This window comes from Asparagus officinalis, chromosome 2 (genome assembly GCF_001876935.1).
Source record: "Asparagus officinalis chromosome 2, Aspof.V1, whole genome shotgun sequence".
Lineage (NCBI taxonomy): Eukaryota > Viridiplantae > Streptophyta > Magnoliopsida > Asparagales > Asparagaceae > Asparagus > Asparagus officinalis.
Window position 1 is genome coordinate 81,954,045 of NC_033795.1, and position 14,717 is coordinate 81,968,761.

At 37.2% G+C, this 14,717-nt stretch overlaps 2 protein-coding genes across 2 annotated transcripts in view; one reads left to right on the plus strand and one right to left on the minus strand.

The window, feature by feature from the left end:
* The window catches only part of LOC109831841 (epoxide hydrolase A-like), a 17,329-nt gene extending 12,522 nt beyond the window's left edge, over positions 1-4,807 (minus strand). The window contains exon 1 of the mRNA XM_020399298.1: positions 4,534-4,807. Coding sequence (XP_020254887.1) covers positions 4,534-4,728 — 195 coding nt within the window. The 5' untranslated portion in view covers positions 4,729-4,807. The remainder of the gene's footprint in view (positions 1-4,533) is intronic.
* Positions 12,163-14,717, plus strand: part of LOC109831421 (probable LRR receptor-like serine/threonine-protein kinase At3g47570) — a 10,713-nt gene continuing 8,158 nt past the window's right edge. Inside the window, exons 1-3 of the mRNA XM_020398744.1 lie at positions 12,163-12,170; positions 12,262-12,286; positions 13,297-13,479. Coding sequence (XP_020254333.1) covers positions 12,163-12,170; positions 12,262-12,286; positions 13,297-13,479 — 216 coding nt within the window. The remainder of the gene's footprint in view (positions 12,171-12,261; positions 12,287-13,296; positions 13,480-14,717) is intronic.

Below are 14,717 nucleotides of genomic sequence, written 5' to 3' on the forward strand. Positions count from 1 at the left end.
TTTTACCAGTTCAAGATGAAGAGGGGAGTTTCCATTGGATAGCATGTAAATAATTTCACGAAGCTATTTTTAGATATGGCCAATGTGGACATCATGGTTGAGGATGAAGATAATGCGATGCTACTTTTGTGTTCGTTGCCCAAGGATGATTATGGTACATTCGTTCTCACTATGATCAATGGAAGAACTATTGTTAGTTACAAGAAGGTCATCTCGGTGTTGGTGAATTATGAGCTGAGGAAGAGTGATGGTGAATCCTTCGAGAAGGCATCGGGAGATGCATTAGCAGTTTGAGACCGTAATCCAAACCACCGCCAGTTTAACTGCTCAAAATCAAAGAATAGAGGTGCCTATAAGAGTGTTGGTAGAAATCAATGTCGGTATTATAAAGAAGAAGGACATTGGAAGATTGACAGCCCAAAGTGGAAGGATAAAGTCGGGAATAACAAAGGGAAAGCTGTACAAGCTTCAGAAGTGAATGTTGCAAAAGATATTAGCGAACATTCAGATTTAGATTCTTCGGGCTATTCGTATCCTGCACTACCGTTGGTTTGCTATGCCGACTTTACGGAGTGGATGTTGGATTCGGGAGTCACATATTACATTTACCCTAGAAGAGATTGGTTCTTTAGGTTTGAGGAGATGGAAAGAGGGGATGCCATGCTTATGGATAATGATCATGTATGCCCCATTAGTGGTATCGGTTCAGTCCGGATCAGGATGCATGACAGTGTGGTGAGGGAGTTGAAAGAAGTGAGGTTCGTACCGCAGTTGACGAAAAACATCATTTCTCTTGGTACTTTGGAGACAGCTAGTTATCGGGTGACCTTAGAGGATGCTACAGTAAAGGTCATGAAGGGTTCTATGGTGGTGATGCGAGGAGTCAGGGAAAATTTCTTATACTACTTGAAGGGCAAGACAATTACAGGGGGTCTGACAGCTTCCATTACTACAGAGGATGACACTATCACTCTATGGCACATGAGATTAGGATACACATGTGATAAGTCCCTATAGTCATTGACGAAATAAGGGCTATTGAAAGGTGCTAAAACCTGTAAGATGGAGCTGTGTGAGCATTGTGTACTTGAGAAGACGACTAGAGTGAAGTTTGACACCGCTATTCACAACACCCAAGGAACATTGGATTACATTCACACAGATATTTGGGGTCTTTCCAAGAACACATCACTTAGTGTGGCCAACTATTTTGTCACTTTCATTGATGGCTATTCCAGGAGAAATTTGGTATACCCTATGAAGCATAAACATGGGGTCCTGGATATTTTTGTGGAGTGGAAGAAGAAAGTGGAGCTGCAGACAGGTAGAAAGATGAAGTCTCTACGTTCAGATAACGGTGGAGAATATAAGAGTGATCCGTTTCTGCAGTTTTGCCGGGATCACGACATTAGGCGACACTTTACAATTTGAGAGACACCGAAACAGAATGGGATGACTGAGAAATTGAACCGTACCATTTTATGTGGAGATTTAAAACGATAAACATGGAAGAAAGGTAAAAAGAAATAAACGATATGAACTCTCAACTGTAACAACCATCTTGATGAGTCCTCTGTAGAACAGCAATAAGGCACAAATATAGCTTCAATGCCAGGTGCCTAACAGTCATTGCGCAAAATCTAGTTTAATAATTTATTCAATAACCTCACACTTTTAACTAATGGCACATACCAAAATAATCTAACGATGATGCCTTCCAGCAGCCCAGATTTCATTGGAGCGGTGTATTTTTTTCATCAAATCAAAAAAAAACGAAAAGCATGAGCTTTCATCATTAAAAAGAAGAATGAATGAATTACAAAATCACACACAATAGAGAAAACATCAACGGAAATGGTAAAATTTCGGAGGAAATTATACTTAACAATGGCGGCAAAAATCCTTCAACCTTCAACCATAACATCTTCATCCTAATTGTATCCAAACGGAACACTCCATTGAATCAGTGCATAATGCCTTGGCACCCATCAGCATCAGAGTCCCCAAATCTGCCCTTTTAACAAGTCTCATCCCCTTTTTGATACCCACAGTCACAACTGCCATACCCTCCCTCACCAAGCTACTGTTCTCCATGATGTCCATAAAAGCCCTCCTCTAAGATTCATTTATTTCAGCAATTTCTGCGTCATACATTATGGAAAGTATGCTTATGTTTCAGTTGTTTGGTGATAGCTTCCTAAGATGACCCTGCCCTCATCCATCTCTGCGTCAAAATTTTCGTGTAACAAATGGATTACGCCCCCGCCTGGTTTGGTAGATTTCATCTTAAATTTTCTTTTCACTTAAATCTCTAATGTGAATACCAACTTGTTAGCATTTTCTTAAGGAAAAGGCAATTGTGAATAGTCCCACATTGGAAGTTGAAGAGAAGTTCAAGTGGTTTATAATGGTTCACTTCCTAATGGGCTTTGAGTAATGTTTTGGGCCTACTAGTGTTTGAGCTCTTTCTCCACACACGCGCGCGCGCACGCCACGCCTCGCCTCGCCACGCCTCGCCTCGCCTCGCCACGACACGACGCGCGCGCCACGCCACGCCGCACCGCACTCGGGTTTTGCTTCTCCAGCTTTTATTTTTTTGTAACGGCAGCATTTATTATGTAACGGCAGCATTTATTATGTAACGGCAGCGTGATTTACGCCCAACGGACGAGGAGATTCAGCATCGGTTACTGGTTCATGAGGCTATATAAGGAGGCAGAGTTCATTCGGGAAAACACACAGAAATTCACAAAGAATTTCATAGCTCCCTCTTCCTCCTTCTGCTACTCTTAGTACTCAAAGATTTTCGGCTACATATTTTGAGGATTATTTTGGGCAATCATCTTCATCTGAGCAGAAGCTCTGCTACTCGCGCCCGAGTAGAGAGGCCGGCCGTTTCCGGGGGGCTTTTACCGCTAGGGGGGAGGATCAACTACGCCAGGGCGACAGGCGGGTCCTCTATCTTCTAGGGCAGTGTATCACGACTGCACCCCGTTCAGGCCTGATTTTCATAACTCATTTATTTTCAGTTAAACTAATTGTTTATTTTGTTAGCAACTTGTTGCTAGGTCACAATCATTTAAGGCCGGTTTGGTTGCTGAAGAGGGGCTTGGGAAAGCCTGTCAAAACTAACAAAACTAAACTCTCGGCACTAAAAGTGTTTGGGTGCCAAAACACGTTTGATTTCAAAACAAGTTTTTAGCGTTTTCATTTTTATTTCTTTTTTTTATGAAAAACATATTTGAAAAGCTTATTTTTGGAAATATATATATTGATGAAAATTTTATCTAAATGAAAACAAAACAGCAAATTTTGTTCTTAAAATAAATACTTTAGTTTTCATTATGTATTATGATATGAATTTGATGAAATAGCTAGATCGATTGCCCAAGGATGCATTATGCCAAAACCTTTGCACTAGTTGCAAGGATGGAAATATATACATTATGACAAAATTCTTTTTTATGACAAAACTGTCAGTTTTGACAGACTTTTTTGCAAAAACGCCACTTTTAGTGGCTTTTTTTGCAAGAAAGCCTGTCAAAACTGACAAAAACTGTCAGTTTTGACAGTCTTTCTGCCCATTTCAACACCTCTTTAACGCAACCAAACGCGCCCTTAAGGCCCCACATCTCAAATGCCACAAATAATAACATTAAATATGATTAAAATTAAAACAACAATATTTGGTTTGTGGATAAATTACTGTCACCGGTGATTCCTTGCCCAACGAAATTCTATTTGTGTTTTCTAGTTGGATAAGGATTCCGTTTTGTGGTAAATCTAAGCAATAGCTAGATCGCCCGCCTAAGTCATGGGCCGCTTACGCAAACTGCACCACGCTTAAAATAAGGTATATTGCTCGCTTAAGCATAACAACGGTCGGGGAGAATAGGTCGGGTTAAAACGGACAATGGTTCGAATCTTCAGAAGCATTCCTTTCTCTCTTGATGTTACAAATGTCCGCGTGCTGTCGCCTCGGTGTCCGCTTAGACGTCTGGAAGCTAGACGCTAGGCATGACGCCTATAAACGCCTAGCGCTTTCTAAAACATTTGCTTATTCTGAATTACACTGTCCCAACAGATCCCTCCCTCAAAAGATTTGATCCAAAACCACAGGTTCTAATTGCTAGGTCACAATCAGTAGGGGGTCCCACTTTTGGTCTCCAATCAATCCTAAATCAGTCCAATTAATCAAACCTTGTGGGATCTTAATTACCTCAAATAAATTATCCAAACGGATTTCAATTAATCACGACAACTAATTAAAAATGAAAAAATAAAAAAAAATCAAGGACCGCACTTCCTCCTAAATCTTGTAGCTTACGTCACAATCACAAAGGGTCCCACTTTTATTCCTCAATCATCTAACTCAATCCAACCCGATCAAAACCACCAAAAATAACTTTAAAAAAAAAAAAACAAACAAACCAAGAATCAATGATTAACTGGTAACAATCACTAAAGAGGAGGAAAATCAAGAATAAAAAATAACTAGCAATAATACAAAATCAAAGGATCAAGAACCCTGACCTTGTCTTGGCCGAGGGAGTCGATGAGGGCCACGATGTCGCCGGCGAGGTGGAAGATTGCGAGGACCTGGTGGCGCCAGGAGTACCAGAGCTCGGGGAAGCCGTGGAGGAGGAGGACGGTGGGGCCCTCGCCCTTCTCCGCCACGTGGAGCCTGATCCCGTTGGCCTCCACGGTCCGATGAGTTATGGTGTCCATGGGGTTCGTTTCTGATCCCTCGAGGAAAGAGGAGGGCGACCACGCGGTGCGAGAAGAAAAAGGCGGGGATCAGTTTGGATGCGGGGCCCAGCTTGGGTTTGCAGGATGTGTCTATTTTCACAAAGCCCCCCCTTTTTTTTTTGGGTAACAAGGAAGCCTGGTAATAAAAATCTCAGAGTTAAAAGAAGATTTTCCGATAACCCTAAAACTTAATTAATTAAAGGGGTTTCTAATATTTTAAAAGTTCTAAGGATTGTCTCATAATCGTCCAAAGATAAGGTGGGTTTCTAATATTTAGCTTTAAAAATATTAGGAACTTTGGAATCTTCAATCTTTCCTAAAAATCTAAATATTTTAATTCTTATTAAACGCTGATAGGTTTATAGTTATTTTACATTTTGTTGTCGTTCGCATCTCCTGCTTTGGACGAGACGTCTCAAGACTAGATTAGTGCTCTGCCTCGATTTGAAAATTAACATATTGTTTTATGTCATTTGGATTTTTTTTAAATTAAACCTTGCCCTTTTGCTCCCTACATATTTCCGGAATTGTTTGGAATCATCCATCTTCGACTACTATTTAATTTGTCAAAATTAATTATATGACCTCATGGCAATAAAGTTTGGTCCAATGGAATGAGGAATTTGTTCCAATGTGGTCCCCAACGCATGATGGCAGGAGATCAGATTCTATATGCATTCCTAGTGAAAAGAAAGCCAAGAAATTACTTTTGACTATCAAATCAACATGACAAATATATATCATGCATGCAATTGGTGCTAACATGGTCAAAATTTTTTTTTTTTTTTTGTTAAAATAACAAAAATTTACCTCTTACAAATGAAAGGATCAATGAAATTGGTAATGATGGTATGAGATTTGAAGTACTCACACGAACTCTAATATTTTGATGCAACACATGCAGGAGAAGATGTAGGCCTAGCATGAAGGTTAAGAGCCACTCAGCATAGCCAAGGAAACTTGCCTATTGAGCCCAAATTGAGATCTCAATTTATGACTTCAGGCTTAGCTTGAACCGAAAAGACCTCATATATATATATATAGGATTTATGAGGCAAGTCATCCTTGGCTACCAAAGTTAGGCTCTTATCCTCATGCAAGGCCCCCCTCCAACATTATACGTCTTGATTTTTGTTATGTTTCTATCTCTGAACCTCACATTTCTCAATTTATAGACATTGCGAAGCCTGTCAAGAACTTTAGTTGCTCTCTTCATGAGGAATATATTCCTCTGGTCTAAAGGGATCAGGGAGTCTTCAACGGATAAGAAGATATATGTGCGAAAAAAAAGAAGAATACATAGTTCTGGATTAGCCAAATGATGTGTCCTCTAAGCGATATCAAAGGTCATGATACCAAAAGATTTTGTGCTTCAAATTCTTTCTTCGAAACCTGAGTTTGACTTGAATTAAACAGGATAAGTGCAAGGAACAATGTTGATGTGTCATCGTTGTGCTTGTTCGATGGGTTGATCGAGCCTTCAACGACAGGGCAGTACTGTCGCTTGACATTCTGTTCGTGGTGATTCTTGATATTCTCCTTTATTTAATTTGATGTTTTGACCCTTTCATTAATTTGACAGAAAAGAGACTACTTTCAAATCATTAAACTGTACATATATAGGACCATTATATTACATTTCAAAAAAAAAATTTTTTGCTAATGTGTCATGCAGACATACCCCCTACGTACATGTGCATTTCCATCAAGACATATGGTATGTAAGTGTGTGCGGGCGCGCGCGCGTATATAAGTAGTGGTCTCTCCACTACTTTTTTGTAGTGGAGAGGATCCAAATTCTTTTTAGCCATTCATTTATATATATAAAAAACCTCTTCATATCTTTTATGGATCACTAGGTAACATCAATGGCTAAAAAGTTTGATAGATAACTTTTTGCTATCCACTTAAGTTGACACAAGTTTTGCTCTCTCTATATATATATATATAAAGCTCTTGAGCTATGGCTCTCTCTTATCGAAAAGCTAATAGAAAAAAAAAACAGTATAGATGTCGATTTCTTCCCCTCAAATTTTTTAGTCGTAGTACAACATTTAGCAAGTGCAAATGCACATGAAAAATATAAAATTGTTATCCAGTTAATTATTTTATTATACATATTAATGGTTGATAACATTACATATTAAATTATTATCAAACATTAATTTTTTATTTATAAGAAAAATGTAATGTTTGATAATGATTTAATATATATATAATGTTGACATAGAGTTGGATGTAGAAATGTATCACGCACTGTTATTTAGTAATTAAATCAACAAACATTCTAATTAACATAACTTTGTTGAAGAGTTTTCTTATCGAGGATATTATCATTGAAGCAAGCGATTAATTAAAATAAAAAAGAGAAAATGGTGAATATTGTAATTGAAGAATGTGAGTTTCTATTCTCATGTCATGATTTAGAATGCTCCAAAATAAGAAAAGAAAACAAAGGAAAAAAATTTCTCTTGCAAAATTTACAATTTTAATTATGTGAGTTCAAATAATATCTTCATGTCGTGACTTTACAATGTTCTAGAAATAAAAAATGGAAAGTAAAGAAAGGTGGGGAAAAAAAATCTCTTTGCAGAATTTTGATTTTAATTACCCAATAGAAAGGAGGATAATGTCCTCCATTCATCCAACATTTTATTATCCTCACTAACTTCTTTATATAGTAGTATAGATTTGTACAAGAGATTAGTTATTTATCAAAAAGTAAATTAGTATCAAGATGAATACAGGATGAGTGACTCCTTTATAAACTTTCAGATGTTTTTTCCTTGGACGGCAGATTCACTTATTTGCATCACAATAGTAATAGTGACTGAGGTAAACTACCTGCTGATTTATATTTTGTCAAATTTAGTCTATAGCTTGCCTGTAACTGATGCATTTTGGCTTAACTACTTCATACCGATAAGCATTCTTGAGCTTTCATGCTTTGAATAAGATCTCTGGTACTTCAGGAATACAAATTTGGTTTAACTAACTTGAAAACTTTTTAGGGTGATCCTCATGCACAGTGATTACAGTGGAAAGAAACTTGTAGTTTCTCACTAAGTCAAGATTTGGTGAAAAATATGCAACTAGTATATATATATGCAGTCAAATTGACATTATGCTCACTGTAAGCTCACTTGCTCAACGAAACGAGGTGCTGATAATAGCTAATCTAACATTTTAAGTACATAATCCATATCATTCTTATATTAAAAAAAATTCCTGTAGACTTATGATCAATTTGTCATACAATTCACACGATACAATTTTACTCGACATTCAGACCCTGTACTGAGAAGAAAAAAAACTACTCTTGACTGAATTTTAGAATGTGAGCCTGTTTGAAATAACTACATTGCTTGAATTCTTTCAAACATCTACCATTCCTCTTAAGCGCCCCAAAATGTTAATACTACGAACACAATGACGACGACAATGGAAACGATGCTAGAAGAGATATAGGCCTAGCATGTAAGATAAGAGCCACTTAGAATAGCCAAGGAGATTGCCTATGCACCAACATTATGATCTCAATTTCTCTATAGCTCAAGTTATCAAAGACCCAAATGAGGATATAGGCAAATCATCCTTGGCTACCAAAGATAGGCTCTTATCTTCATGTAAGGCCCTTCTTCTTGTTCATGTTGTGATAATGCTTGCCTCAAATGGCTCTATAAATAGGGAAGTCTATGCTTGCTTTCATCTAATAACATTATCCTATGATCAATAACTTGCCTTCCCCCATAAAGAATATAATCCCATAATCTAGAGGGACCCCTCAAGCTTGTAATCCACCAAATAGATAAGAGGATATTTGGAGATAGTATGACGTGTATCTCCACACTTCACTTTAATGAAATGCATATTATTATGCTCTATTATCCCACAAAAGGGTACATCAAAAGTTCTATCCTTATCTTAGTGAAGTTCCTATAGAAATCTAATTATCCCTAAAAGATGGCTGGAAATAACCCAAAGGTTTATGAAAAGAAAGAAACTCAGTAGGCATATTGTGACCGTGGCCATTGACATTCTTAATATACTTTCGGGCTAGCTGAGAGTATGAAGAGTGGAAGCATATTCGACTCTGTAATCATAGAGTTATTCATCTTGCTATCGTATTTCAATAAGGTTATGCACAAATCAATATCATGTAGATGTCTTACATCAAACAAAATCTAGACTTAGTGCTTTGAAACTAAAACATTGCACTGGACAATATACATGTTGTTTTAAATGGATATGGTCCATACCGTTGAAAGGATCATAGAACAGAATTGATTTTGGACAGCATAATGTTGAGATATAAACTTTGCCCTTCACCTTGATATAAACGAAGCATTTTATATTACCTGATTATTTCTATTTCATCAGATTAGTTTATAGCTAGCGTGTCTATAACTGATGTATTTTGGCTTAACTACTTCACACCAATAAGCATTCGTGACCTTTCGAGCAGTAAATAAGATCTCAGGTAATTCAGGAATACAAATTTGGCTTAACTAACTAGAAAACTTTTGCGTTGATCCTCATGCATACTGATTACTGTGTGGAAAGAAACTTGTACTCTCACTTAGTCAAGATTTGGCAAAAAATATGCAACTAGTATTAACATCTACAATTTAAGTACTGATTGCATACCTGCTTCAATTGCTAATTGTACCAAGGTTTTTATCTTATCTGATTAGGTGTTGTTGGTTATACTGTATCGACAGCGGCAATTTCAGGGATTGATCTTTAATACCAATCCATGGATGATGGAACAAAGCTCACGGTATGTGTCACCAAGAAACAGAAGGATTGTTTGCCTTTTTTCACCTGTCCAAAGAAGCTTAAATGGCCAAACAAGCACACATGACTATGACTTCATTCATCAATTATTACCCTTTATAAACTTTCAGATCATTCCCCAACCTTGTTAAATTTGATACTCATGCCATTTTGTAACTCTTCAGTTTAGTTACTTCTGTCTGTTCTCACCAAAGAAAAGCTGAACATTGTTCTGCCCACAGGATGCAAGTATTCATTATGGATAACTAATGCTAGTTTCCTGATATTTTTGAGTTTCTGATATGAGTTTTTCCCCGTCTGTAAACATCTGGTTGCTGAGTTTATGCAAATTTTTTCTGTGAATAAAAGTTGCATACCAACATTGCCATTTTAATGTCTTCTTTTGAATGTGATTGTCAGAACTTTCCTTTAAGCATTAGAGTCTGTCAACTATACTCACTGAGTATATGTACAGAGAATTTGATATTATTCTCACTATAAGGCAGAAGTCTATATCCTTAACTAATCTTACATTGTAACTACATAAACCATATCATGATTGTATAAATAATTTCATGCACCACTTGTCATCGATTTTCCATATAATTCACATGATGTAATTTTACTCGACTTTCAGACCCTGCACTAAGAGGGAACAAAGAAAAAAAAAAGCACACACACACACACACACACATAGCGACTGAATTTTAGAATTTGAGGCTCTTTGAAATAACTACATTGCTTGAATTAATTACCTTTCTTCTAAGATCCTCAAAATTTACTATGAATACAATGGCAACGGTAACGATACTAGAAGAGTTATAGGCCTAGCATGTAAGATAAGAGCCACTTAGAATAGCCAAGGAGATTGCCTATGCACCAACATTATGATCTCAATTTCTCTATAGCTCAAGTTATCAAAGACCCAAATGAGGATATAGGCAAATCATCCTTGGCTACCAAAGATAGGCTCTTATCTTCATGTAAGGCCCTTCTTCTTGTTCATGTTGTGATAATGCTTGCCTCAAATGGCTATATAAATAGGGAAGTCTATGCTTGCTTTCATCTAATAACATTATCCTATACTCAATAATTTGCCCTCCTTCATAAGGAATATATTCCCATAATCTAGAGGGACGCCTCAAGCTTATAATCCGCCAGATAGATAAGAGGATATATGGAGATAGTATGACATGTATCTCCATACTACATTTTAATCAAATTAATGCATATTATTATGTTCCATGACCCCAGAAAAGGGTATTTCAAAAGTTCTCTTCTTATCTTAGTGAAGTTCCTATAGAAATCTAAACGTCCCTAAAAAGATGACTAGCAATAACCAAAAGATTTATAATCCATCATAAAAGGTTTGATTTATATTGTAGGATTCAAAGGAAGAAATTCCAAGTCTAGGCATATTGTAATGGTGGCCATTGACATTCTTAACATACTTTCTGGCTAGTTGAGAGTATGAAGAGTGGAAGCATATTTGACGTAATCACAGAGTTATCCATCTTGCATCTTATTTCATTAAGATTTTTGGGCACAAATCATTCTCATGTGGATGTCTTAAATCAAACAAAATCTAGACTTAGAACTTTAAAACTAAAACATTACACTGGAAAACATACGTGTTGTTCAAATGGATGATCCATGCTATCCAAATGATCATAGAGCAGAATTGATTTTCAACAGCATAATTGAGATATGAACTTTGCCCTTCACCTTGCCGTAAATTAGACATTTCATATATGCAAAAAATGGAAATCTTTGAACTATCTCATATTGACTGATATAATTTTATTCTAACCTACAACTACTTGTTGGAGTGGGCTCGATTTTTCCAACTTAATTATTGTTGTAGTTTTCTGCATGCAGATACAATTTTGCATGGTCTTTTCGGGCATGGTTATGTCATTATTTGGCTCGGAACTCTACATGAAAGTTGTAGGGGTGCATGCATAGTTTACTCCAAACTTTGAATCACAGGAATCAGAGCAGTATTGATGGAGTTATGGTCAGTCAAAGTACCCTATCCGAATCTGAACATATTTGTGTATTCCCAAGCATTTTGGAAGATAAAAGGGTAGACTAGAAGGTTCATCAAGGCCTACAAATTGGTAGGATCTCATTGTGGAGTTGTAGTCTAAGTTTTCCACTTGTTCTCTTGAAAGTATAGAGAGTTAGAGTGAATGAGAGTCTCTTATATTGTAGAGATCTCTAGTGTTGAGTTAATATAGAAGGAGCGTGTGTGAGGGCTGTGTGGAAGTCAGCGTTGTCGGGTGTATCGTGTGTGCCTTGTACCTATTTGTTGATTCCATTATAGTGAAGTATCCTCAGAGCTCCGAGCTCAACTCGTGGTTTTTTCCCGTTTGAGTTTTCCACGTAAATCATTGTGTCCATTTTTTGTATGTTATCTTTTATCTTTTTGTCATTAAGAACAAGATCCTAAAGTGATGTTGAGAAGTTTCGCGGTTCGTCAACACCAACACTACTGTTGTAGATTATAGCACGAAGTTTTAGAAACTTAATGTTTCCTGATGACGTAGCCCTTCTATACAATTAAAGTATGGGTTTTTCAGGTGAGATTAGTGTTTCAGATATGGACTGTAATCTTTGTTGAGTATTAATGGAATCATGACCTGGTTATACTTAGATGACGTAGGTAATCGCATTGATTGGCAAACCTCATTAAATCCATGTGTTTCTCTATTTTTTTTTCTTTTTGATTTGTAGTTATTACTCTGCTGTATTGCTTACTGTAATACCACTTAAATTCAGCAAATAAGCATTCAATCATCTATAAGCTGTGTTGATACAAACTCTTTGCACTTGAATTGAAAATATACTTGAAAGTCATTATTCAGCTCATACAAATAGGAGCCAAAATTGTCAATCATCAGTTCCATTAAGTCTTGATCCTCGTCACCAAATTTGATGACTACCTTATTGGCAATTTGTTGGGCGGATGTGGTACATAATCATTTTCATCGACGATTACTCAAGGTATGTCTGGGTTGATTTTATGAAGGAAGAGTCTAAAGCACTCTCTAAATTCAAGTAATTTCGAGAAGAAGTCGAAGGAAAACTCGGCAAGAAGATTCATTGCCTACGCACAAACAACGGAGGATAGTACACATCGAAGGAGTTTTATGATTACCTGAAGCAGCACAGATTCAATGACAACTAACATGCCCAAATACTTCACAGCAGAATGGCGTAGCTAAAAGGAAGAATCGTCACCTTGTGGAGATATGTCGAAGCATGCTTCATGCCAAGAACATACTAGGACGTTTTTTGGTAGAGTGTATGAAGACGGTGGCACATATGATCAATCAGCTACCACAACCAAAACTAGAGTTCATGTCATCATTTCAAAAGTTGTAGAATACCAACTCAACTGTAAGCCATTTCAGAGTTTTCGATTTTGTATGTTATATCTTCGTGCCTGATCACCTTCGCAATAAGTTCGACAAAAAGGCTATAATGTGTATTTTTGTGGGGTATGATAATGAAAGAAAAGGATGGAGATGTTGTGATCCCACAACCGGACGATGCTACACATCGAGGAATGTTGTGTTTGATGAAGCTTCATCTTGGTGGACTCCACAATAAGTTGTGCTCCCAAAATCTAATGATTTAGAGGATCAGTTGTAGAATAAGCTGGGGGAGCCAAGTCAAGAAGAAGAATTGAAGTAGTCAAAGAAGACAGAACCAAGTTCTTCAACATCCTCAAAGAAGAATAATCCATGGAAGACTGGTGTTTGTCAGACAACACCAGAAGAAGTACGCTCGAGCCAGATAGAGGATATTGAAGAAGAACCAGTTGAACAACTTCGAAGATCAACCAGGCTCAGGAAGCCAAATCCTAAGTATGCTAATGTTGCTGTGATAGAAGACGTGAAAGAGTTATTTACCTTCAAAGAAGCATACAGAACTGATGAATGGAGAACAGTGAGAGAGGAAATCCAAGCTTTGAAAAAGAAGCTAGATTTCTTAGACTTGTGGATAGAGAAGTTGCTGCCGAGTGGGAGTGTTAGAAATCAGCAGCACCTCCACCTACCAAGCCATCATCACAACAGTTCTCACCTACCTTATAGTGTTCACCAACAAACGTAGAAAATTCTATATAAGGGGCTAAAGATGAGTGCGTGTATCATCCCAAGCCACTGGAAAATAATAAAAGAAAGAGTGAAGAGCTTGTGGATCCAGAGAGGGAAAAATAAAAAGTAGTGTGGTGAGATCCCGGTAGTAGAGAAGGGGGGGTATTTGTATTTGAGAGTATAGTGTGTTTGTACCACTAAAGAAATAATGACAAAATATTCCTTGGTGTCCACCACTCCTCTAAACTCAACACGGCTTTGGCTTCGATAGCGATGGTGGTCATAGTTTTTCCTTTAGAGTAATATAGTTCTTAAATTTTCAACTTTTGATGGTAATGTAGTGCTTCTTATGTTAGTAAATAGTGCATGTATTACTATATTACTTGTCTTCCAATTCCCATATTGTTAGAGTTATGAAAGTAGAGAACTTCTGAGCCTTACCATTAGCATAATGGACACTAAATAAAAGTATGGGAAGAGATATAGGTCTAGCATGAGAGAGAAGAACCACTTAGCATAGCCAAGGAGTTGCCTATGAACCAACATTAAGATCTCAATATTTCTATAACTCAAGCTACCAAAGGTCTCAATGAGCATATAGGCAAATCATCCTTGGCTACCAAAGGTAGGTTCTTATCTTCATGTAAGTCCTCTCTTCCACTCTATTGCTTCTTGTTGATATTATTGTAATGCTTGTTTCAAATGGCTCTATATATAAACAGGTAAGGTTATATGTTTGTACGAAGTTCATAACATTATCCTATCAATAAAGCGCCCTCTCCCCATAAAGAATATATTCCCATCATCCAAAGAGACCCTCAAGCTCACAATTTTCTTTATGGATGAGATGGTAGAGATTAGTAATTCATGTATCTTCCATGAACCAAAATCATTTTCCACTTTATTGTCCCATAAAGGGATAGCTCAAAATCTTTCTCCTTTCTCGTTGAAAATATTCAATAGATTGATGCTTTATTCAACTGTCAAAATTATCCACATTCTCTCATCCCCCCACCCCACCACCCCACCAAAAAAAAAGAGGGGGGGGGGGGGGGGGGGGGGGGCTTCTAGCCCCCAATTCCTTTACAA